We start from the raw sequence: 27,513 nt of genomic DNA, 5'->3' as shown, positions 1-27,513 counted from the left end.
TCACATCAAGCCTGTTGGCAAATTCACCAACATGCATTAGGCTGTGACATTATGCTAAAGTTGTTTAAATACCACTATATGCTCAGTGACTAATGAATGGGCCAGCCCTCATTCGCTCCTTCTCTCAAGCCTGTTGGGATGAGTGTCTGTCATCTTACGCTGGAGTGATAGAATTAACTGTTATAGCCTTTGGTGCAACATGATGGAAAGTGAAGGAGTCAAAAGACACGTGGCTAAAGTACGACTGCCATGGTGTTTGTTTTGTTATTAGTGTAAATACATTGGTTATGCTTCACGTTGTTCTTACAGCAGGATGATATTCAGGGGGGAAAAAAAAGAAGTGGGAATACACTTTGTAGCTGTCAGATTTAAGATATTAAAATTTTATGGGGTGGCAGCTGGAACATTTAATGGCAATCAATAGATCACAGCAGGGGAAGATATTTTTCATGACTTGATCTGTGATCTGACAGACATTTTCCTTTCACTTTTCCTAATTAATTTCGTCAGACACCCACAGAGACTTGCCATGCTGTTGGTCTGCTTACTGACCAAAGCTCCCCTGTTTTTCCCAGAAACACACCACAGAGAATCTCCGGGTTTCATTTCCTCCCACCTTAATGAAGGTGTTGTTACAGCCAATGGACCTCAACCTCAACTTGTCACCTATACTTCACGCCGTTTTAAGGGTTATGGCAATTTGATGAGGACAGGTTTAGCGCTATGAAATTATTCATTTGCCTATAATTCTTTTGTGTGCCCTTTTCCTCACTCTGATTTGGAAAATCTGCCACATTGGTTAGACAAGGTTTGACTAGAGAGATTTGCATCAGATATTCTGGTTGCTTTTCATACTATTTTGAAAGCACACAGTGTGTCCTATGCAGAGCAGTGCAATTTGTCCTAACTTAAAGATATGACCTGGGGTTTTCAGACTTAACCACAAAGTCAAATGTTTTTTTTTTCTTAATATAAAGTTCACATAACGTTAATGTACTAGATGAAGTCCTCTTAAATGTGTTATACAATATATTTCCCTTTTGAATTCAGTCTCTTGCTATCCCCAGCCCAAACACACTTGTTTAACTCCGCATGCAGGCTGGCAATGCTGCTATTGCAACTGCACCTTAATGTCCTTTTCCTAATTATTTAGTTTTAATTTCATTGAATGGACTTTAACTTCACTGTCTTGACCGCCAAGTGCACACACAATTGAAACTTGTTCAGCTTCCAGAATGCTAAACACCAGACAAAATGGGCCAAAGTTTTTAAAAAAATGGAGCGCTTTTCAGAAAAGTTGTGTTCAGTTTGTCAAAATTATGAAAAAGCAATGAGAAGGCAGCAACTGACTATGGTGCACAGTGAACATGTCTATAGATATCGTTCAAATAATCAGGTTTGCTGTTATTGGTTGGCTACATATGACCAGACAATAACTCCATTAGCTGTTTGCTTACATCCCACAGCATAAAGACATGCATGTGTGGTTCATCAATGATTCTAAATCACTGTGTCAGTGTCGATGAATTTAGTGTCTTTAGTGTTAACCCACAACACACCTAATATACGTGTATATACCTAATGTATATACATGTATGTGTGTGTATGTGTGTGTGTATATATACTCTTTCTGCTCATCAAAACTAAAAAAATAGAAAACATTAATAAAGACTATTGATATGACTCAGTATTTAATTCAGTGTTGTGTAGTTTTTGATATCTCTTTGTGTCTATGCTGTACCTTACAAATGGTATTTCTTCAGGATCCAGTTAATTTCATCCTTGTGTAGTTTGCTGAATTAAACAGCCTCCAGCTACATATCAGGTTTTGTCACAGAGCAATTGCATTACAGCATAATTTACATAGAGTTTCCCTCACCGATTATTCACCTTTTTTTCATAATTCCCTATGAAAGTGTCAATATTTTACAATTTGCAGGTGTTTACAATGAGAATCATGCATCACAATACATGAGGCGTTAACATTAGGCAATTGACGTAAGTGTTTACAGGCATGTAAAGTCTACAAAAAAAGCAACAAAAGTATATATTTGAAAGTTTTATACACTGTTTACTTACCCAGTGTATGATTTGCTCTGTTACATTTTTACACCTGCCCTATGGGAAAGACCAGCTCTACCTCAGTTTCACACTACCATCTGTTGTGTTTGGTGCAATGTTGACCTTTTCTGATTTCTAATTAAACTTGTGTGTTCTGGAGGATATTGACTTTACATGGCTTTGATAATCATGATGAATATTTTTTTCTCATATTGCCAGAAAAGTCTGTTTTTATGTGACTTTTAAGTCTTTGTACTTTGCTACAATGTATAGACATGGCCTGCAGGTATTATTTAGAGCAGTTCGTGTCACTTTGACTCATTTACTTTCATTTTGCACCTCAGGAGAGTTGCATGTTCTGAAATTTCAAATAGATTCATAATTAAACAAACAAGTGTATAGTGTATGTACTCCATTGATGTGGTGGCTTGGATGTATGGGTTTGAAGAAGTTTTCATTTCACTCACTTGCCTCGGTTCTACCAGCAACATGCACACAGTTATGTTGGCGTTTGAAATGCCCAAATTATACGTTATACCATTTGGTCAGGAAGAGGAGGTTCTGGTTGTGTTCTACGTTCTTACCAATGGGGCAGATCTAAGCGTGGGCAGCTAGATTGATTGCTGCGACGGCCAGCAGAGCGGAGGAGGATCAGACATAGAGAGAGGTTCTACTAGATTACACAAGGCTTGTCTGAGCTCAGGATTTTCTCGCCTTTTGTTGTAGAACCTGTCTCGTGGAATAGCAGATCAAAGCTTCACTCGCAGCATCTCACGTAGCATAATTTACACATCTGTGAAATCCACATTCACAGAGAAGACTATGAAACCTCTCCTGCATTCATTAATGTACAACTTTGACCAGAAACAAAGGTTAGGTGAAGGACAGAAATGGTCTCTTTCTCGCAGCAGCATTCACAACCCAGTATTTTACTATTCACAACCGCTCATTAATTCGATTTCTACTTTGAGTATTGGGTATTTGCTTTCTTCTTTTCACTCAGGCAAGCTCTCAATTCATTAGCCGATCCACTATGAATGTATTATTCAATGCTAGATTGGCATTGCTGGGAGCAGTGTGTTTACCATAGCTCATGAAATATGTATCTGATGAATGGGTGTAAGCAGCTGCCTGATACAGTCATGATGAGGGAGAGGCTTTGGTGGCAGTTGCAGCCAGTCACTCAAGGACAATCCGGTATAGGTGTTTTAGTTTTGTTGATTGTCTAACATGAAAGCTGTGGTGTGCGGTGCAGATAACAAATTTACCTTGGGGTTGGTTTCTGTATCAGTCCTAATTTTTTTTTTTCACCTCAACATTGCATGTGGAAAGATAAGCTTTTCTTTTTTTTTTCCAACTTTTTTTTTTTAAATGCAAAAACGATCTAACCCTCTAATTGATCGCAGGAAATGAAGGGAAAAAAAAAAAAAAAGTAAGACTTATTTATTACTAGCGCACAACAAACGCCAGCAACAAAATGATCAAATTTCGTTAGAGTATTAGTGAGGCCGGGACATCCATAAAGAGCCGTTTGTTAGGTGTCAACTGCTGTAATTATTACTGAGCTGGCATGGCTGAAATTATATCGAGTGGCTTAATGGTGTCTATGGAGAAAAAGCCGAATAAGGGTCATTAATTTATTTTTTTTAAGCCCAGATGAAGTGGCTCACCAAAAAGATGAATGATTGGTTTCTCTTCGTAGTCTTGGGCTCATGGGTTGATTTAATTGAGTTAAATTAAACCTAAGCCAGGTAGAAATGGAGACAGAGAGAAAATCAATGCTGTCGATCTATAAAAGCCTTTAGGGCTTCGATCTGGATTACGTAGATTATTTTCCTGTCTGGTCACAGTCACACTTCATTCTTGTCTTTGGAGTCTGTATTCTTTAGTTATGTATTGTTTAGATGGAGCATTGGGAGGTCCACTTACATATAATGGACAGAAAGCACCAGCACATTCCCATGTTCATACGCATGTTCACATTTGTGTAATCTAATAAAAATTCATTTAAACTGAAACTGGATCAATGAAAGGGCTGACTCACAAAAAGAAGAGAAAGGAACTGGCACTGAAAATACATGTTTTATTGTTCTGGCACGATGGTGGAGACACTCCTGTGGAGCAGCTTCTGCCATACAGTGCATCTGCTATAAATATAGCCTGCTGACTATAAAGTAACTTCATTGACGTAGATACCTAATATGGTAAATGCATCACTTCCCGTATATGCTGGGAAGAAGCAGTGCTCAAAGGACCTGAATGCAACAAACTCAAGATAAACTTAATTACTGAAAAATCATGGAAACAATTCATAATACGGCTTTAATGAGAAAAGAGCTGAGATTCATGTTTGTGCCTGTACAGCTAACTGCGCGCTTATGAAACCAGCAATCTGTACAGTATGTCAGTGATGAATGTGAAGTTCTGTGCTCCTGTCGTGTGTGTTATGAGCACATAAGCAAATCATCCAACAGTGTTAAATGGGAATAAAAAAGGCATGCAGTAATTCAGAGATCAGCAGATGATTGGGGGCATATGTTTCTGCCTGCCAACAGACATGAGGCCTGGCTGCCAAATCACCCTTAAAAGGAAGCCTGAGCAAAGGGGCTTATCTCAATGTGTTGGTCTTTCTCTGCTCCAGCACATTTTGCTGTATGTACACAGAAGCGGGGGCATGATCTCATATGTCTTTCTTGGTCTGTATTTGTCTTGCTGTCTTTATTGTGGCCTCTGCTTTGTGTGCTTGCTGCCTCTTTTCTCTCTCCTCTCCGACCCATCACAGCTTCAGCCCGTTGCTCTCCTGTTACCCCACTTTTTCTATTGTACCTTCATAGCAGAAAAGCTCCCCATGTCGCTGACAATTTGAAGATGACACGCTTACTTTTAAAATGGTCTGATTAGCCAACATTGTTTGAGCATTCCTTCCAGTCAAGCTGCTAAGGGGCAGCAGATAAAGCCATGCCATTTATCTGCTACATTTCAATCTTTCTTTTTTGACACCAGAGAAGATACAAGGAGAAGAGGGCGAGGCGTTTGTATCCCTGTATATTCATTTTAAGTTGAACATGAAGTGTTGTTTGTTAGATGGGAATGAAAGGCAGCAAAGCAACGTGGGCAGCAGCACTACCCATCCACCCCCCCATTGATCAAACAAAATATAGTTGAATTATTCTGTGCGCCAGGGTTATTTCTGCTTTGATGTTTTAGCAGAGTCTGTGTGTTCCCTGTTAAATAATAAAGAGCCAGCTGATGTGCTCAGTGAAGGTGTCACACAGGTGTTTTGTATGGATGCGTCTGCTTGTTGTGCTTCCATCACTTTTAAGCTTCTTAACATTAATTTAACTATAAAATACGGCAAACGGATTGGATCGTTCTTGTTTAGATCTGTTGCACTGCATTTTATTTCTACGCTTTTTAAATTGTGCTTGTCAGAAACATGAGTTTTGTCTCGTCATCTCATATTGTCTAGTGAGAAGGCAGCAATGGCATTCACTGTTTTAAATCTCTGCGAATATCACTACGCATATGTGCAACAATAACAATGCCTTGTCAGCCTTGCACAACCCTTCCTATTACCACTACTCCTGTCCCCAGGATGGGAAAGGGCACATGTTACAGGGAGTACAGTAGCACTGGAAGAATATTGTCTGGTAATACACATTTGGTGCAAAAATAGCAACCCTTAGTCATCTGTGCACTCTGTTAGTAAATAGGGGAATGCATATGAGTCTCAGACTCAGCAACTTTTGCACATTCTGCTTTTCTGTCTGTATTGACAATTGCTCGAAAGGTATTCTTTTGTGTGAAACGAGGTCACATTCAGACCAGGGATTGAGATGAATGAACGGTGAGTTTATGCTGCGTCTGAAAAGAAGTTCTGTGTATTCAAGGAAAATATAATATCTATCTCGACTTAAGTTGTTTTTTTTTTCTTTGGGAACTTCTTTTGGTGTGTTTCTCTAGAATGCATGCTTGACTTTTTCTGTTTCGTAACACATGAGAGCATTTTTGTGAACTAGAATATTTCACCACAAGAGTATATCTCTACAACTGGGGTAGTGATAGCGGTACATAGTACAGAGAGTTCAGTCCTCTTAGCTGGAATTGGACTGAAACATGAGTGTTGTTAATGAGCCATTTGGCTCATTTAGTCCAAGTACACACTGACATAAGTAGATGAGACTGGAATGAAAATACCTTGCAATAATGGATGGGTAGACTCAGGTTGCACATTACAGTTTTTGGCTTTACTCACCCAAACACTTATGTAAATTTTACTTTAATACTCTCATTGACATAAAAACTATTAACTGATACCACTATCCTTGGCTGTCACTGTGTCTAATTTGGAAGTGGTTCAACACTGATAGCAACCAGAGTTTTGCTAGAAATAAGTTACACTAGTTAGCATAGACCTCTGAAGCCATATAAATGCAAAAGAGATAGTAAAAATTGTTTCAATTCAAACAACTTAGGTAACACAGTTGGGGAAGATGATATGATTATGCCAGAGTAAATCAGTGTAATGGTCAGTCAGTTAAATGCAAGACGCTTTTTAACCATTAAACTCAGCTAATGCATCTGTCATCAACCTTTTTCCAGGATTCCACATCCAGCTTCATCCATCTCATGGTTTTGCTTAGTCCTCCATGGCTTCATAAGGCGCTGGGAGCATTTCAGAAGCTGTGTGGTGTGTCTGTCCAGCTGTAAAGGTTCCATGTTCTGGCTGCTTAAAAACCTTTTTATTAATATAAACAAACTTCAAGTTATTGATTGTCTTTTGCACAGCGGTTTTCCATAAACTTTTAACATGATGTATGTAAACAGTTACATGTGAAGAAAATGAGGTTAGAGGTTGTGGCAGACAGGGAGTCTTCCTGTTGGGAACAGAGTATGGATTGTTTTGACTGCACAGCATGTGTTCTAAGGGCAGCTGTTGGTCCCTGCTGGCCAGTGTCTCCATAATAGCAAGTTTGTGGGCACCAGCGTGGGTGACAGAGACCAGGGCAGTGTTGAACAAAATCGACTCTGAGAGCAACAGTCAGCAAAGGCACAGTGAGGATTTTTGCATCCTCTACACAAACCAAATGCTTTTTTCTGCCATCTTGGCTCAAACTAAACTAAACATGAGAGAGGTTTTGCTTCTAAAGTGTGTGTGTGTGTGTGTGTGTGTGTGTGTGTGCGCACAAGACATAACAAAAAGCTCATCACCAAACAGAACCACAATAGCTAGCTGTTGCATTTCATTTAGCTAAATCTCAAGATCGCAGGCTACAATTTTTGAAATATAAAGAACTTGAAATCAGAATATACAGAAATGATTCAAACTGATCAATGAAAGATCAATGTCTAGATGAAATCGAAAGCTACTGCAAATGGATGAGTATGCCTGAGGTCTTTGTAAATACATGCACACGCCGCATTCAATACACTTATCACCATTTTGACAGAGTTTTTAGGTGTCTTTGGTTCAAATGCATTTGTGCACACTTGGGTATTTGTTTGTGTGTTTTCCTGTTTTACGTGTGTGCATGCTCCCAGAGGGGAAACAGGCTGTGTGGGGTGTTATCTGCCTCTGCAGAGGGTGACAGCTAATCACCAACCCTGACAAACACTGGGGAAGAGGGGAGGGGAGGGAAGGGAGAGGGAGAGGAGATGGCGCTGGGTTGGGGGATTGGCATTTGAATTCCACTGAGTAACCACAGAGCGCTTCGGATCCTGTCATCACAACCTCTGTATGAGTTTGGACCTGAGCTGGACAGCCATGCAGCTTCCCACCTAGCCCACTGATAACTAATATACCCCCATAAGTATAGGTACACACTAAGATAGGAAGCTGCTGAGAAAACATCCCCACAATTCTTGATGACTTGAATAAATCTCTGTATTTGCAGGGCCTGTCAGCAGCAGCTTTGATCTCCTACCTGCTGCTTGTAAATGCCCAACCACATGTAGAATATCTGCAGAAAGCTATATTTATTGCACGAGAAGGCACAGTTCAAATGCTTCCTCGTCAGGTGTTAGTACATCGGCACTTAGGGTGTTTGTTAACCATGCCATTAGTCGTACTCAGAGTCTATGCAAAATGCATTTGTTGACAGTTTTCCTCGCATATGGGCTGGTGCGTGCTGAGTTAGTTAGAGCTGCCGGTGTCGTCTGTTGACACAGAGATCAGAGGGCTGTGAGAGATGGCGAGATGCTGTCGTGAGATGGCGGCAGGCAGGCTGCACTGGGAGAGAGGAGGAGAGACGAGACAAGCCATGGCTGCAGTCACGTTTTCCAGGAAAACTTTGAAGTTGATTTATTCCCCGCAATTCTTGTCCTCCTAATGTCTTACAACAGGCAAATATTAAACTGTAGAAACGTACGGTGTCAGTCAGACATGCTTTCCACATAAGTTTGGTGTTTTTAGGTCATATTAATGATGGCTAATTGTGATTATTAATGAATGAAGTAGAAATTGTTTCCTGTCCTGGGTGGCGGTCTACAGAGTTCTGTTATTCATGTGGCTTTAGACTCCCTGCCGGAGCCAGTGTGGGTGGCGGTATTTGGACCAACTGGCGGCTGTCTGCGTAGCAGTGATGGGTGTCATGCTGGGAGCTCCCATACGGAGAGACCCTCATCTGCTCACAGTGTCACACCTCTCTCCACTTTGCTCTATCTGACCCTGTCACCGAGGCACAGAGTGACAGATCCAGGCGGAGAGAAACCACACACGAGACAGAGTTAGTAGCATATCCTTTCAGATACAGACATAGCTGAAATCTTTCCTACATAAAATCAAAGATAGCTGTCAGATGCTTTTACCCAGCACTTTGCTTGAGAGCAAGCAAATGGTACTATCAGTGAAGAAGTCAAAGGTCCGCTGCTACTCGAGATTAGAGGTTGCCATTCATTCTCAAAGAGTATTGCAAACGTGCCGTCTGTATAACACGCATAGGTTAGTCTGCCATTATAGAGAGGATATTAATTTAAGAACATTTTTTTAATGTTTAGGTTCATTTTCTCCTTTGTTGTTCCTATTGCGGTTATTAGAAAGCAGTGGCTGGAAACGCTGTCTTTATGTCTCTTAACCACAGATGACTTGCAGTGGCCTGTTGCGGGTGACCGCCGAGCATCTGTGTCTGACTGTTTGCTCATCCACATCTGTGCACTTACGATGTGTTGGGCACTAATGATAGTTGGCATTTGGCAACTATCAGTGGATCGTTAATTAGTATTGAGAGGTTTGCGGTGGAAGCACAGATTCCTCTTTTTCTCTCAAACAGATGTGTGTTTGATCTGTTAACCCAGCTTACACACATTTACGTACACATCCACAGCTCTGTGACATATGGAAATGTCTATAAGTAAGTGCTTCCCAGCATGCAGATATTGACAGCAATAGATCAAACCACACACAAAAAAAGAAGAAATTGTCAGAAAAAGCTCAGATGGCGGTAAAGTCTACAGAAAAGCTGCCTTTGGAAATTCGTTTACCAAAAAGTCAAAGATTGATAGTTGATACAGAATCTAAAACTAACCACTAAATTGATCAGAAACACATCATCAAGGCAATATCAACTAGTAAAATGTTCATTAACATGTCAAATAGGGCAAACAGAAATGTACAAAGGAGGGCTGCATTCCATTTAGAGGTTGTTTTGCTTTTGAGTGTTTCACATCTATTAACATGCACAGATACATAAGTGGAATGCAGCCTTAATCAATACACCTGCAACATATATTGAAGTATGTTCTAATATATAGCAAGTCATATAGTCATGACAGTAAAAACAATCTTGCATATTACACGTTTAACTTCTAATGTGCAGTCGTAAGAAACAGTAAAGACAGGCATTTGTATTATGGTGTTCAGTGATGCACCACCTTTAATGCTATTTTACAAGTTTTTTTGTTTGATGCTTTCTTGATTTTTTCAAATAAGAAATTTTAATCAAACCAAATATATGAAATGATTAAATAAGTAAATAATTGTGTTTTGTTCTGTAGAGATGCAACTATTTAGATTATTTCACCATTTAATATGTTACATTTTATAATGTCTAATAGTTCAAAGCAAAGTCATCACATCTCATCAGATGACAAACAGAACAAAGTTCAGATATTTATTTAGATGACGTAAAACATTCATATTATAAGATCAAATAAAGTTTTTTTCTTTTAAAACTGTCTTAAATGTTTGTTTGATGAAATAATTTCAGGGTTCTAGTTTTATTTTTGCGTTTCATTGCCTTGTTGCTGACTTTAACAGGTGATCATTTACACAAAAAATACAACGGTAAAATAAAGTATATTAAAATGCTATCAATAGCAAGCAAATGCCGACAGAATAGACCAGAACTCACATCAGAGCACACACAGATGCACAAAAAAAAAAAAAAAAGAAAAAAGCCCAAAGAAAGAAACAACTCAAGGACTTGCCTGGTAGGATAAAAGGAATCCAACAATGATCTGTTTATTTTCATTCCCCTTCTTTTAAAGCCAACCTTTAACAAATCACCACAAACTTTCTGACTCTGGAGTAAAACATTATTCTAGCTCTCACTAATGTCAGAGCCTTTGTCTCTTCAGTTAATTGTAGTGTAGCTATCCCCATGGAATTGTTCTGTGACCTTTAGTATTTTTATTTCTTTAGCTCTTATATTTGCTAAGTGATGGTTTTCTGGCTGATTAGTGCACCATCCCCACACCCCAAGGCCCCGCGCACACACACACACACACATGAACACAAACAGTTTCAAAACACAATGTATTCACTCCCAGTACCCTACTCCCATTGTTCTGCTTTATAACACAGGGAAAGGAGCATCAGTCAAGTATATTAGCTGGATCCTATTACTGTCACCAGATTGCCTCTCTGAGCCATCTTAAAGAGCCCCCAGACAAAACTTCCTGTCATGTTAATCCAAGCTTTAATAAATAGAGGGATGTGTAACCATATTCAAATAGGGGCTCCCGTATTTGTGCTGACAAAGAGAGACGGGCTATCACGAAGTGACAGATGAAAGTGTTTTGCATGAGAAGGAGGGGGGAAAAAAAGAAGTTTTTATCTGTGCTCATTTACTCCCATTCTAGGGAGAAATGTCAAATCATTGAAATGGTCTGTTTAAAAAAAGAACGAAAGAAAGAAAGAAAAGCTTAAGCCTAATCTAAGTGAAACACTGCAGGTATTAGGGATGGTGTCCATTGTGAGTGAAATGAATGCTGTTCAATTCAGACTAGCATTTTGTTTTATCCCCCTTGTTCACCTATTGATATCAAAGAGCATGATATACACCTTGTCTCCACAGAGACATATTTGGTCGGATCAGTGAACACTGGAACGAACTGTCGAATGAGAGCATTCACCCATCCATGAATATGGAAAAGCAGTGGCTGAATTTTAGTTTCCAGGTGGTTATTAACATGGTTAGTATGGGTTTATGACATGAGGCAGTGTGTTGTCATTTAGTTAAGCTGATTTGGGCAGAGGTGTATTGGAAACCCTTGAGTTTCCACATCAGCACCAACATAAAAAAACAAACAAACAAACAATTAAAGAAACTTAATAAAAGAAATTTAGCTTTTTTTTTTTTTTTTTTACTTGTCTTTTTTTACTTTACTGAGCAAAGACGTGATCAGAACTAACACTTTCTGTCAGGCTGCGTTTTTATCTAGCTATTTAGTCCTCTCAAAGATCTATACATGTTTTTTTCTCTCTCTCTGTGAAGGAGAAGCTTTGTATTGACAGAGATGAAATAGACTTCCCCACCACCACAGTATATATATTCAGTCGCTTTATCAAACAACTGTTGATTTTTCAGGTGTAAAGTTACATAAAACTGTTAATATTACTAATACCGTTCTTAGTCACAGTCCTAACTTTGGCAAACACAGTTTCAAAAATCAGAGATGTAAAAAAAATAAAGAAATAGATGAATAAATAAGTTAGCCATTAAGCAGCAGATAAAACAGTAAATGGCTGATTTTCCTCATGTTGATTCTGACAAACATTTCATGAAAAGCACTGGATGCAAAACCAAACTAAAGCCTAACCTTAGTATTTTGTTTGTTATAATAATATAAATAAATTAATTAATTGTGTGTCTTGAAAATGCTGATATGAATTGTGTATTGGTCTATGCTTGAAAGGAAAAAATTACCTGCATGCCGCTCTAGGTTATTTTGGGGTGAATGTGTCTTTGGGGAGACAGTAAAAAATATTGAATGTCCTTTTTATTCCTCCAGGAAAGCTAATTAAATGCTAATATTAAGTAGCAGGAATGATATTAATTGAATATCAGGAAATTTATTTTAATATTTAAATACCACAGTAATGTGTTCACATCCTCCAGTCTTCTCTTTTTTTTTTTTTTTTTTACTCCATTTAAGAAACCTCTTTTCAGCCGTTGCCCGGAACCTTTTGCACTGTTTTCTCCCAGCCTCCCCAAACATTTTATTGTATGCTCTGACCTTTTTCTGCCCTCCAGTCAACACTGCTCGCAGCTATATTTACATTAACAAGGAGGAGGGGAAAAGGGGTGCATGATGTAAAACGCCTGTCCTGCAAGTGTGTGTGGGTGTGTATGCACCTACAATAAGACAAATCTGATTGGCTTTCCAAGAGGAAGGACATCATTTTAAATAAGTCCTCAATGTTAAACTGTTTGCTCTAGGGCTAAGGGATTGCTCACCTCTCCAAATACTATTTTAGCTTGAAAGCACAATATTTCCCAGCCTGAGCTTTCACATGGGAGAGTGAGGGAGGGCCTTGGTGCAGCAGTTTCATGGAGGTGGCTTGCAGGCATACTCCATTCTGACAGAATGAGGAGGCACTCTGCAAGAGTGTGGCGGAGAGGAAAGGGGCCCTATTAATAAAATGACTCCATAATGGGTAGTTCCCTGCAGCTTGGCAAAGGAAGACAGGCGGATTGATGGACGAGGCCAAGACTTACTTTCTAAAGCATACTGAGCTCAAGTCTGTGGACATGCCTCTGTTAGACCAAGACAGGGCCAGACCCCCCAACATACTAAAGTAACTTATAAATGATTTCCTGTTTTGAGTAAGGCCAAATTTATACTCTTAGCTGGAGGGAAATGTTCCTCACATTTTCCTCACTCAACTAAGTTTGAGCTGTTTTTAATCCATGATTTATAATACATTTGGTTGTCTTAATATATATCTGGAAAGCCTCTTTTGCCGCTGTAGTCAATGTTCTGGCTCCTTTTCAAATTATACAATATGCTCTCAAACACAGATGGTTGGTTTGGAGAAGGAAACTACCTTAAATGAAATCTCAACTAGAAGTGAGAAAATAGCGGGTAAACAAGAATCCGTTGGTGACAATATTATTTTTTATGATGCACCCATAAAGCTATTTGCTAGAAATATGGTTCATTTACAAGAAAGTGGTGTCTGAATGACTCATTTTTTACCATTTTTGTTTCAAGGGAGCCGACTTGTGCTGAGACGTGCTAATAAAATATTCTTTCAGCACAACAGTGTTACAGTCTGCCCTCACAATATTGCTGCCTCCTGAAGGCTTCACTCCATCATCCTTTTATTACATCTCTGTGTAACACTACATTGATTAGAACGGCCTCAGCGTGACTGTCTTTTTAATTGTGTATTTGCTGATCTGAAAGCTACACAGAGCGCCATGCTAGGATCTGTACTAACCATTTCAACAACGCTCCAAGGCAGTCTGCAACACACAAAGTTCTTTGTTAGAATATACATCAGTTTGGATCACCATAGCGACCTCCTTGGATGCCGAGCAGGGGACCTCATAAATATGTAATCCTGACAGATTTGAGGAATTGTCTTCCTCAACTGTTTCTCTCAAGCCATTTTGTTAATGTCAACATGAAGGAAAGTTACCGCAATAAGTGTTGACAATCCGCCAATGGTGTATAACATTAATGATTACATACACAAGAATGTCTGTGGAATTACTGCTGAAAAGCAGTTTAATGCATTTCAGTCTGTCAGTTCTGTTTTTTTATATCAGTAAAACAATAAAAGAAAAGAAAGAGACAAATTAAATGTACCACAAAGCTGAGTTCCTTTATGTTTCGCATCAGCAGGCTGCAGCCATGGTTTAGTCATTTACAGTATGTCCAAGTAAGTTATAAAGTTATTCCTCAAATAATTAACTTCTCATTGTTAATTCTTATTAATATGTTGCACTCCTCAGGCATCTTTCTAATGCTGTTGAACAAAAGGAGTCAGACAAAGATAATTAGAAATTTTTCTATATTAGCATGCGTGTTAGCATTATCAGAAAAATAATGGTTGAAGTTGGTTTAGGAGTCTGTGTTTTCTGGCATGAACTATTAAATGGACAGGTTTGCCAAAAAGGTTCAGAAATAGGGAAGACAGTGTGTTAAATTTGCATGCTAGATGTGTGTTTTAATCACCTCTGCGGACCGTTATGCCACTCATCCATTATAATAAAGAAAACTCCTTTTGGAAAAGCAAAAAAAAGGGTTATGTTCCACATTAAACGTAGTTGCCCCGGCCTCTGCTGTGGCACTGAATAAAGTAGCTCGCCCATCTAGGCTCACGTTTAAGAACAGTGTCCCTTTTGCCACCTTGTGTAATTGCAAGAGCTTTAAGGGAGCAAAAAATTTTGCCCTCTGCTCCTCGTTAAACCACCGCTTGTAAAAGCGCTCAAGCGTGGATGCAGCACGCTGCAGCTGAACATTCTCAGACAATGATATAGATTTCCTCCACAGAAGAACAATTGAAAGGGTTGTCACAAATTTGTCCATTGTCACTGGGTCGCTATCATTTCTGTGTTAATTGCCATCATTGTAATAGAATATTAGATGCTCTACTTTAGGGGGAGTGTTGATGAAGGGGCTGCACCAGCACAGTTTTCTCCTTGACCGTAACCGTAGTTTGACTTAGTAGTGGTAATAATGTGACACTTCATTGATCCCTGTATTATTTTATCTAACCCCTTTATATAGCCTATTTGCTGTAAGGCAACAAGGGAGCGAAGGCATGGACTCGCTCCTTTTTCTCACACGTAAAAAAAAGATGATGACAACAAGAGGGATTAAACAAGTGTCTTCCAATTAAACAATAGTCAATCCTCTCAATATATGGTTTTATTATAGAGGCCACAAGTGTCTCATGTTACCTGCATTTGTTGTTTGTTGTATGTGAATTTTAAAGTGAAATTAGCTACAAATAAATATGAGCATCACCGGGTAATCTCATGCAAACAGACTTCACTTGTCAGTACTTGTCAAAATAAATTTCTGTAACCCTTCACACCAAATCTGACACTAAATTTCCCTGATAACCTCACACCCATTTCTGCACTGGTTCACTACATGTAATGCAGGCAAGAAAGAAACTGCTGGGTACCCGATGAAACCAGCGCCAGGTACTGACACACAAAAAAGCCTTGCTGAGAAATGGCACAAACACTCTTAAGGTCACTATCTGTGGCTCAGGTCTTTGTCCCTTTGGCATCAGATATGATCTATATCAGTGTCTTACCCCAAATTGCGGGAGAGCTCCTCTGTTAGCCTTCAGCTGTGAGGCGAATGTAAATGTGCATTTGACACCTATCTAAATCGCTGTCATAATTCATTTCCCTAGATCTTAAATCTCTCCCTGTCACCTGGCACCTCTGCTGTTTTCCTGTCTAAAAACAGAGCACATTAGCCTTTATTGATGTGTTTGTCCTTTGATACATAATTCATCATTCAACAACCTTTTTTTTTTTTTTTTTTTTTTTTTTTTTTCCTTCTATGAATCATTGTGTGTTCTTTGGAGGTTGTTGGAACATATGGATCGACACTGAAAACGAAGTTTACCTGGTGTTGGGTTTGGCCTCAAGTTGCATGACAAGTCCTGGACACATCTTTTTATCAGGGTGTTGAAGCAGAATAAACTAGAGCTTTATTTGTCATGTTACTCTGAAGTTGTATCTTGTATCTTGAAAGATTTTTTTTTAAAAACCAGACTGTATTTATTCTGATGTTGCAGGATTTAGCTTCAGTTCTCAAGAAATGTAATTATACTGCAAGACAAAATGTTTTAGTTAATGAAATATAGAATAAAAACAATAAGAGTGTCTACAAAAGCCATTTTCAGCCTGTAAATCTTTTAGAGATGCATTATATGGTGCTTGAGCTCTACTAATCTATCAAACCAGCCAACCTGTAAAAGACATTAAACATGTCCACAGGGACAGCAGCACCTGGAGGCTGCAGATAGTCTGCTAATTCTTCCAGCACTGCCGCTATTATTCATTTATTAAATTATTTATTGCATGACAGAAAATATTACAGACCACACAGGATGATAATATATAGCAGACAAGAAGGTGCTTAATGACAAACATAACATCAAGTACAATAAGGATGTTTTAAGTAACAGTTTTTCAGCTGAGATTCTTTTCATCAGGTATTTTTTGCAATTTATTCCTGTGTCAGTATTTACACACCTTTTCTCTGCATTGTCAGCCAAATCGAAATTGGCGTTAAAGCAGATAAATAAACTAAATAAAAGCAGACAACCAAAATTTAAAAAAAAAAAACACAAAAAAACAACACATTGCCACTATTCCTGGAAAGTTGTGTTTTGTTCATATTTATCAGATATTAGCTTTTTTATTTCCATTTTTCAGCTCTTTGCTTCAGAGTTATTTAGTTTATTTGAGGCTAATAGTAACCACACCTGAGGTTTTTCTCAAACCCTTAAATGAGGGAGCAGGGGCACCATGGGTTTCACCTCAACCCCAAACCCACTCCCCAAAGTCTTTAGCTGTTTGATCAGACATTAAGGGTCAAGCTCCTTCACGCGTGTAGACAGATGTACAACATATTAGCATGACTTCATGACTTCACAGCCAAGGCAGAATTGCTGGATTATGAGAAATTATGCGGACAGTGTGAACCTGTAGTATGATTGTGCGTGCTGAACCATAGCTTCAGTTACAGAATGGGATTCACCTCATACCACTTAAATTGTGAATAAAAGCCGTATTGCGAGTAAGCCAACACTTCAGATACCTAATATACTCCCCTCCTTTTTTTCACGGAGGTTATGTGGTTCAGATGTGTTTGCCTCGGGCTTAGTTAAAGAGCTGCCCGGCCTTTTGCCCACTGACTGTCTTCCAGCTGCCTTCTCCTTTTTAGTGGTCATGGACTGTTCCAGTGCATATACCACAGTGAAATAGACTTTTGCTCTTTTCTTCATTGCCACAAAAGGCCAGGCACTTCGCTGGAGTTCCCATTCCCCTTTTACATAGTGATAAGACAGCCATTATCCTTTGAACCTTTCTTTTCACCGCACCAGGAGAAAAGGAAGAGTGAAAGAGAAGGAGGAGGAGGACAGAGAAAGATTTCTTCCCTGAGGTGAGCCTGGTCTCACCTCTGTGTGGCGGGCTTTTTTGTGAGCAGTGAAGAGGTCCTTAACCTTCTATCAGATGGAGGCACACAGTTGTGTTCTGCTTGAATAACTACATTGAAAAGCCCTGAAGCACAGGAGATAGTTCTATAGACTCTGCAAGTGGCATAGAGAGGGAGAGAGACAGACAGGCTGACTGAGAGAGAGAGAGGGGTAGCTGCATTGTATGACCTGCTGGAGTGTGACCCTCACATGATGTGCACATTCTTTGTTAAAGTGCCCATCAGTGCTTCACTGTGAGTCTGTGTTCTTTGTTGGACAGGTCTCACTGACAGGATGGTCCTTCTCTAATAATGTCACAACAACACAGTTCACACGTTTATATAATACACTTCCTTTCATAGACCTCGCATCATTTTACAAAGTAAGGCAGTTCTAAGGCTGTAAATGGCTTTACAGTGGCAGTACTATCAATATTAGAGTGCAGATATTTGAATGTCATGTTGGATGAGTGGTTCGCGGTGGCTGATGATACTGCGGGCTACTTTCATTATTCAAAGCAGCTGGATTTTATGGAGACTCATTTGTTAACTTTGATGGCAACTTGACATCAAACAAGAGGCCGACCGCTCTCATGTCATAGTACACAAGTCGCAGTGAACAGCAGTGATGCAGTGTGTGGTTTTTACAAGTACTGTGTATAAGTAAGACGGTGTATTTGTCATCATTATTATATTATTCAATTTACTACATATTTTACTATATAAGAATAAACACATAATTCTAAAGACAGTTATTCTCATATAAATATTTCAAGTGTAATATGTTCTTGTAAGTGACAAAAACAACATAAAATCAACAGGCTTTGGTTAAAACATGGCGACGGTAATCAATCTTGATTAAACAAAGAAACGCTGATTTTAAGTCTCTTTTCCAAAAGTCTATTGGCCAACAAAGACAACAGTAATAAATACTAAAACACACACATTCACACAAAATAATAATATATACCCAGATATCTTATAAACACTATAAGCAAAAGTTGGCACCAAAACCCCAGAAAATTGATCACATAGAGCTTCAATAACAGCATGGTCAGCATCACAATCTTCTTCAAATATGGAGGTTTGCTTGAATTTATTTTGTGAAACCAGCTTTGTAAGATCCAATTGATTTTATACCATACAGCATATTTGAATGCGTTTTAATCAGTATAGACAAGGGGTCACCAGCTCTGGTTCTCAAGAGCGAACATCCTGCAGGTTTTCGTGTTTTCCTGGTGGTACAACACACTTAATTCTGATGAAAAGGTTTTCCAACATCTTCTGCACCTGCCTGTTAATGAGCCATTGATTTGGGTCAGGTGTGTTGCAGCGGGGAAACTCTGAAACCTGCAGGCTGGTAGCTCTCAGAGACCAGAGTTGGTGACCACTGGTATAGACATTGAGGAGAGATAACAGGAAACAATAAGTTCTGGTTCTTTTTCACAGCACATAAGTCTGTAGGTACATTGGCAACAATCCAAGAATAGTTTTCTGAATAAAAAGATGCTAATGTCTGAGTCTACTAAAAGACAAAGTAAATCATCCAACTCAAGCATGCAGCGGTGTGCAAGGCTGAGAATGTACTTGCTTTTTAGCCTCGTGTTCACCTATGCAACTGGATTCATTTTGAGCATAATTGGTTACTTGCTTGTGCACGCCACCTGTCACCAGAGACTTCCGTCTGGGAGCACCTTAGAGAACTCAAACTTTTTAATTGTAGTTTGTAATTAAAACTATAAAAGTGTATAGCAATGCCAATGGAAGAAGTTAGTTGGTTTATTCTGAGATTTCAGAAAGAACTACAGCAGCATAATGGTATTTAAGACCCATAGATCAAGAACCCCATTTTTTATGTTCATAATTTTCCATCATTATTACCACTGTCAAGCCTGTTAGTTTACATATAGTAAAACTGATCCCTAATCTACCCCTACTAGCTACTCACACAATGCAGTGTGCAAATGTGTACTATTACTTTCTAAATAAGTGCATAAACAATGCATTAAGCAAACACTAAATACACAACAGCCATAATAACTAAGAGTAAACACAAGTAAAAGCGTCTATATTCTCGACCTAGGAGTTTTAAGGTTCGGGATGATCCTCAGAGCTCCATGATAGATGGTGTCTAATGAATGTAAACACTGAAAAGACACCTGTATGTGAATAACAACATAATCCATCTCAGAAATGACCTGTGCAAGGAAATCATTCAGCCATTCATGTACAGAAGACACCTGTGCTCCATAAACTACAGAGGCAGGCGCTGGCTGGATCGGCTGATTAACAGTTGTTTTTACCTTGATATTTATGTGATTTTTGCCTTAGAAAATGAATTTGTAAATACATAGAAGATTATTCGTAAAGATTTTTTTTATAAATTGAACTAGTGTGTATAGCATATAGCATGTGTATACAAACAGATTTGTTTGATAGGGTTAGTTCATTATGTTCTTCCAGTTCAGTTCCAATCCTTATCTATTGGGGTCCAAGAATATTAAAGATTTAGCATCTATAGACCATACAGAGACACAAAACCAGCAAAGTATAAAGCTAAAGTCAGCGCACAACGAAGGATAGAGTAACTGCAGACACATATTGCTGATTTTAATTGACAACAGTTGAGTTTTAAGGTCCTTGGATTTCTCCAAGTCTTAAAGAAAACAGAATATGCTCTGCTAGCCATTTAGTGTGCACGTCTGCTGATGCATGAAGTAGTGACTCCCATTGGCCGTTTCAGTGTTAGCGGTATTAGGTGACAGAAGTCAAATGCTACAAAATTCTGTTTCCTATGTAAATGATCACAGGCTGTCAGCCACACTTGTCAAATTAAACATTTACCATAGTTGGTAAACATGCCATTCCATCTTAGCTCTGCAGTGCTGCTTTCATGCTGTCAGAAATGAAGACATGAGGAACAGTTTCTGGTTTTATGAGAAAACTTCCAAAGACAGAATTGGACTTAAACTTCTCTCACCTTTAATTTCACAGCGGTGTGATTAACTGGTACTGCATGTAACAGTGGAGTTGTTGTGACGAAGATCCAGAGGTTTCTCTGTGTTCTTCAAACGCAGCCAATGAAAACACAACCGTAAGCGCTACAAATTCCAGTTATCCTGCTCCCTCTCACTTTAATGTGATTTTCATTTGATGGCCTGGCATTAGACAGAGGTTATATTGCGTGACATTATGAATGCTTGTTTATAAAGTTGTTGCTGCCGGTGATATCGCTTGGCAGTTGCTCTGTTTGTACACCACTGTAATGATTTCCCACCGCACAGTCATCAGAAAGCACATTTTTCAGACACACTGCAAACTTCATTATTTGTGCCATTTTTGTGTGTTTCTCTGCTTTGTCAGCAGAGGGAAACAGTTCAGGGAAAATAACTTTGTTAGTTATTGTACAAGACCCTTCGCTACAGCTACACTGTTACAGCCCTGCTGAATTTATACCCCACACTCCAGGTTTTTTTTATTGTTAACACTTCACATACTTGCTTCCAGTATGGGCATTGATCAGCGATGATTTGTTTTGATGATGATGATGGAATCCCTTCCTGCTACTTCGCAACACTGCAGCACATGTGTGATCCCCTTTGTTAATAGGTGATCTGCTTCACTAAACCATACATCCATTGTTTTGCTTTGCCACTGCAGGGGCTTTGCTCTTTATTTGCAAACTTTTGCACTTCAGAGTAAAACTTAAAAACCCCCATTTCTGCAGCAGCACTCCCATGTAGGTTCTGAAGTTCTGGTAGGTAATATGCTTTACAGCTAAGAAATAATTTGTCAAGAAAATACAGGAAGATTTCTGAAGCAGAAAAGAATCGAAATCATTTGCATCCAAAATACGCCATGTTACTTCCTAAAACATCTATCAAGAAGCTCTGCTCGGTACTGATGGGAACTGGTGAACTTGTCCAGAAATGTAACAGATTATTAAGAGCTATTTTAATTGAACTTTTTATATTAAGTAAATATTCATTCATTCATTAGCCCAACCGCTTTGTCGGATTAAGGTCGCGAAGAAGCTGGAGCCTATCCCAGCAGTATTTGGGCGAAAGGCAGGGTACACCCAGGACAGCTCGCCAGTCCATCACAGGGCAGTAATTAAATAAATATTATACAAATGCTAAATAAAGTAAAAAGTAAAAATAGAAAAAAGAACTTTTTAATACATATATTTAGTATATATTTTGTCAGGAATGGAAAGAACGCAAAAGATTTTTTGAATTTAAGACTCTTATTTGAAACTGTCATCTGTCACTACAAAAATCAAGGCCAGTTTAAGTGGGTCAGAAATGGTGATTGAAAGGAGTATATGTTCAATATATATTTGATCATACAAATGTTTTTACAGTCAAATTACAAATTTAATTAGCAGAATAACACACACAAAACACAAACTGCAAATACAAAAACTTGGGAATTAGACTGTCCTTTGTCGTTTGTTCATGCTGGCATAAGTTTAGCTCTACTGTGTATTTAGGTTAAGTCCTTATGTGTTGCCCTCTATTTTTGGACATTTTGAAATATTTTAGGGAGTTGCAAATAAAGTGCCTGGGAGCCACATGTGGCCTGTGAGCCATGCAGTGAGTAACCAGGCCCCACAAGCTGTGCCAACGTCTTGTGTGCCAAATGTGCGGCAAGAGGGTGGCACGAACAGCGTGCCAACGCTAGTCTGCCTGGCTGCCAGGCACTTCTCTTTATCCAATCAGACAGTTCGGCTTGAGTGAGACCCCATTCTTGTCTTTTACCACCTCTTTCCTGACGCTTTTGTAACGATTGCATGAAAAAATAGAGTTGAATGCATTCCCATCCTGCACGGCATCAGGCCTCCGCAGTGCACTTACCTAGACACTATAACCAGGGGGTGAATGGTGCACAGTGTTTCCTCTTTGTTTCTGTCTGCTGTTGCTCGCTACATCTATTCTTCTATTTTTTTTCCCACTCTCCAAGACAAAATCACAGGCTAAATGAGCATGCCTCAGTCTCTTTTTTAAGCATTTCATCAGAGTTATAGAAAGATGACTTTGTCAGAGATGTCTGAGAAAAAAAATGCTGTCTGTCTGTGTGTGGCTTTATTGGATATGATGAAGGATGATATTATGGTGGATGCTGCTGCTGCTGCGCCTCTGAGATGAGGAAGGATCCCATTTGTCTCACGCCCGCTTAGTGTAATGTGTCTATCTGTCACTCTCCACAAGTCTGGACGTTGGTGTTCATCAAAATAAGCATAATGTCAACACTGTTTCCATTTTTTTTTTTTTACGGCGGGTCATTATTGTTAATTTTCTCTCCCGTTGCCACTCTTCAGTCTTTGCTACAACCAATCCAGACAATGAGCATCACCGTAGATACTTATTGTCATTGCATAATGTGCTGTTTGATCTAAAAGGACAATGTATACATGGGAGGGGGAATGGCAACCCAATAATAATACTGTGATCACCGGATGATTACATAGAAGACGTCTGCTTAGAAAGAAATAAGTGCAAAGCAGCATGAATTTCTATATATATGTTCTTAGAGTAATTACAGTGAGTAGAGATGTGAGTCAAGGGGGAGAAGGCAATGTTAGTTACTCAGAAAAGATTAAGCTAATGTGAGCGTTTCTTTTATGTCTTCCAGGTTGACGATGCCATGCTTATGTTTGATAAGACTACTAACAGACATAGAGGTAAGTAGAAACCTTCTGTTATCTTTCGCCCCCATTTTTTTTTCCCCCCTCTGTCTTTCAGAAAGGTGAGAAAATAGTCATTTTATGTCCTTTCCCCATGAGATAACACAGAACAGTTCCATTTCACATGATATTAGGTGTACCATCTGTTCAACAATGGGAGCGTGTCAAAGTAATCAATAAGCTGGTATGGTGTTTAGAATGTTTGAGCGTTAGATTGTGTGTGTGTGTGTGTGTGTGTGTGTCAGTGATGATGCCGGTGTGAGTGTTTCAGAGAGGTGCTTAAAGGGTGTAAAGATTGCAAGATGGTGGGTGCTGTGCAGTCAGATAACAGCATCAGATAAGACCCAGGAGAAGCAGTGACTTTATCGCTCTATCTCATCAGCTCCTTATCTGAGATGAGAGGACATTTCTCTGAAGCAGAGGACTTTCCAAAGACAGGTTTCCTCCCCTGCACCACAGTGCGGTGTTGGTGTATTTACGTCGAGCAGTGGGGCTTTTAGACTCCATTTAACCAGCAGTAAAACGAATATACATCTGGGATGGTCACTTATTTAGAGCCCTGTGCACTGGATGATCTGGTCTTTGATTTGTTTTCATACTGTAGGCGTGTTAAAGCAACTTTTCAGAGGTGAATCATCCTCGGGTGTTTGCGCTTTTGTGCGCGAGCAGTCGACAGGCACTGACAGGTATTCAACAAGAAAAAGGAGCAGACACTCCTCTGGTGTTGTCAAAGCAGTCAGCTCACTTGTAGGCAGAGCTGCCACGGCAGCATCTCCGTGCGCCGGGTGAATACATATAGATGGATATATTTGTTTGCAGGGAGCGAGTATTGTCTTCCAGCCGCATAAATGTTTAAGTGTCGCCAGCTTAAGATCGAAGGCGGTATCAGTTTGCAAGGAACTTTCATCTTTCTTTTTCCCCTCTATCTGTGTCTGCATTAGTCATGTGTGTGTACTGTGTGTGTGTGTGTGTGTGTGTGTGTGTGTGTGTGTGTGTGTGTGTGTGTGTGTGTGTGTGTGTGTGTGTGTGTGTGTGTGTGTGTTTGTGTGTGTGTGTGCAGATAAACTCTTTGAATCTGGTAAACAGTTTCCTAAGTGTGAAACATGTGAACTATAGTGGAAGTGATCTATGGCTTTGAGGGGATTTTGATCTGTAGTGACAGAACCCAGTGTGAGGTCTGCTGTGAGACGTAGGCTTTTCTCTTACTCTCTCTTATATCTCAGTGTTCACTCTCCTGTCTGCGGCACTGCCAGCCCTCTCTGAAAGGGGCTGGGCAACACACTTAGAGAGTGTGTGTGAGGCATTTGCCTTTGGGCAGCAAAATGTCCTTCAAATAAAGACAATGATGGAGAAACAGCCTCTTTGGCAATTTTTCCAATGACAGCAGACATATTTATGTTGAATGTGGATATTAGATAGAAGGCAGGTATTTTTGTCCACCTAGCCTTTTAATATTATGTTGCTGTGGTGATATGAAACAGGAGATATTTGCTTTCTTCTTAAAAGCACAACTTGTCTTCCAAACGAATTACATATAATATTAAAAACCAATAAGAGAGTCTCAATAATTCATCCAAGCTATTGGTGCAATTGTGTAATATTAATGGCTTAGTTGCCCTGTGACCACAAAGGAAACGACATTGAATCTAATATCAGTGGAAACTCGTGCCTCGGTCTACTTCAGCAATGCCTCCAGAGCCGGTGATGGGCATCTGGCAGCTTGCAGTTCAAATCAATTTCCCACCTGTTTTCATTTTATCTTACAGATTGAGTCATGAAAAAATAATTTCAGGGTTTTCTGCAGCACCGCAGTTGCTAAAAATAACCTTTTCTTTATTCAACAATTCAAACCTCAACTCGAGACAGTCCTTCTAAGACTGTGGCGACTGCTTCGTGATTACAAGCCCCTAAAATAATGGTGCACTTACAGCACATTGTGCTTTTAAAGTAGCACAGGGAAGAGTGTATTTATAATTTGTTGTCCTGCACACCTGGAACGGTGTCCTATCTGCACTTTATGAGTGCGTGGGATAGCTTGCGTATGCAGCTGAATTAGCAGCAGGGTGGGGGTGTTCTGGCAGTCAGCAATACTTTAACTTTACATTTTAAGTAGTTAAGTAAAACTTAAATCGACACCTTTCGGAGCTGATCTCTTTATGCCTTGATATTCTGTGACTTCAAACTTCATTTGAATGTTATCTTTGTATTTTATTTATTTATTTATTTTTTGCTTAAAATCTGTTTGGGTATATTACTGTAATGCACTCTATTTTGTTTGGAAGGGTTTATTGTGTATGAGATGCATGATCAACACTTGATTATGAGTGTGTTTTGTTGTGGGCTGTGGCGAATTGGATAGAGGACAAACGTCACACTCCACTAGTAGCAGCATTGTCCTTCAGACGGTCCCTACGAGCCTGGCGAAGCGACAACCAGAGACATTCTCTACCCTTCTTCTTCTCTATATACTCCCCCCCCCCCCCTGCTGCCACTCTATCTCTCCCAGTCATTCAGTCTTATCCATTCTTCCTTTTCTTTTTAAACAGTCACACTATTTCTGTCTCCACACCATCTCCCCCATCCTGCCTGTCTTTGCCATCTCTCTGTTTCTCTTGTCTTTTTCTTTCTGTCTCTCCTGCTAGAGGACACTGGCTGTAAGCAAAGCTCCTCACAAAGGCACACGCTGCACACCATCTCCTTGGCATTTAAAGGAGGAGAATACAGCCAATTGTGTTGGAAATTGAACTCTCTAAAGCCTCCCTTCCCACTGCAGCAGTTCATTGTGGGTGAGTTCAGTGTCTTTGGTGAGCAGCTTGGGCTGTCCAGAGGTTGATGCCAGAGGGCGCCTATTGTTCCATGTTCCACTGCAGTGTTCCCTCTGCTCCGCCTCCCTTCAACCTTCCCTTCTTCCCCTGACATTCATCCAGTGACAGAAAGAGAAAAATTGGGAAAGCTAGCACCCTATTAGCGCTGATTTAACAACATACATTTTGTGTCTGTCTTTTCTTGTGGACGAATTCAGGAGGTCCAGATTTCAATGCGACTGCACTCGAAAGCCCTGGCTTATACAAGGCCACGAGCACATGTCACAGACTGCATATACACGTTCCAGTCATCATCCCCAACACCCTTAACATGACTTCTGGATGACAGGACAAGCTGTGGGTGTGGGGAATGAAAGCTTTTGGAATAGCCCTGAGTCAAAATCGTTCTGTCATCCTTTACCACCTCCCGTCCAGCAGACTGACATATGATCTATGATCTAAAAGGTGATTTTACTGTCAAACACAATTGGTGGTGCCAAGGATAGTGTTTCAGAGGTGAGAAAAATGGCATTTCCAAAACGAGAGGACTGAAGATGTGATGGAAAAGTGCCAACTATCACACCACCCCCCAAAAGCACAAGGGTTTAATTTATAAGAAAATCTTACCTTACTTCTCACACATGTCCTTTATGCACTGCTCTGCCACACAATAATTAACCCTCCCTCTCCACCACATTGCCACTGTCGTCATCAGCACGTTTTGCAGTAGTACACACATATTATCCACATGGAACCTTCCCAAACAAAGCAAGATGTATATCATAGACTTATGTGACACTGACTGATATGAATTATTTTCAAGCAGCCTCCCAGCATCATGCTTAATACACAGATATCTAAAATGGATAAGTATTTACAAAACAAACTGGAGCTTAGTATTCCTAATGTGAAATTACACTCCTACAGTTATAAATAGCTGATTAATTGGGTCAAAAGTGCAAACAGCAAGTTTGATTCCTGCTCTCCTCAAAAGGCAGATTACAAACCTGTGTGAGCCCTGCACTTTTCATCATGTGTGAAGGTTTTAAGCTGCTGACTGTAACTTCAAATGTTTCAGGTAGCACCTACACACACATACACACACACACGTGTGCTTGGTTTTTCTCACCTTTTTTTTTTTTTTTAATTACAGCATTAAGAAAGCTGATGAAACCCAAGTGTAACTTTCTTTCATATTTCTTTACAAAAGTTTGTAACCAGACAGCAGCCATTAGTGTAGCATTACAATGACTGTGTGACTGATTGTGAGCCAAATTCCTTCTTTATTTGAATGATGCAAGTAATAGTAATGTGCAACAGTGTTGGGGACCAGAATAAAGAAAAGCAGGCTGGATTGTTGTAGTCGCACGGCTGCTTTTTATGAGAGAGAGCCACTGTGCGAGGCGTGTATTAGAAGCCATGTTCCTGGAGAAGGGGGGGGGGGGGGGGGGTTGTGTGTGGAAAGGGCCAAGGCAGTGTGAATTTGTGTATAGCTCTATTTTTTTTTTTCCTGTGGCTGTAAGGGCTGGTTTACTTCTTGGCAGACGAACAGAAGACTGCATTGTGTGT

General features: G+C 39.7%; 1 protein-coding gene across 4 annotated transcripts in view; it reads left to right on the top strand.

The window, feature by feature from the left end:
- Positions 1-27,513, top strand: part of msi2b (musashi RNA-binding protein 2b) — a 248,250-nt gene that overhangs the window by 119,079 nt on the left and 101,658 nt on the right. For all 4 annotated transcript variants that reach the window (XM_079247851.1, XM_079247850.1, XM_079247849.1 and 1 more), the window contains exon 7: positions 23,089-23,137. In XM_079247851.1, the coding sequence (XP_079103977.1) occupies positions 23,089-23,137 (49 nt within the window). The remainder of the gene's footprint in view (positions 1-23,088; positions 23,138-27,513) is intronic.

This window comes from Telmatherina bonti, assembly GCF_933228915.1.
Source record: "Telmatherina bonti genome assembly, chromosome: 10".
Taxonomy (NCBI): Eukaryota; Metazoa; Chordata; class Actinopteri; order Atheriniformes; family Telmatherinidae; genus Telmatherina; species Telmatherina bonti.
Note: the sequence above shows the minus strand (reverse complement) of the source record. Positions and strands in the feature narration are given on the sequence as shown.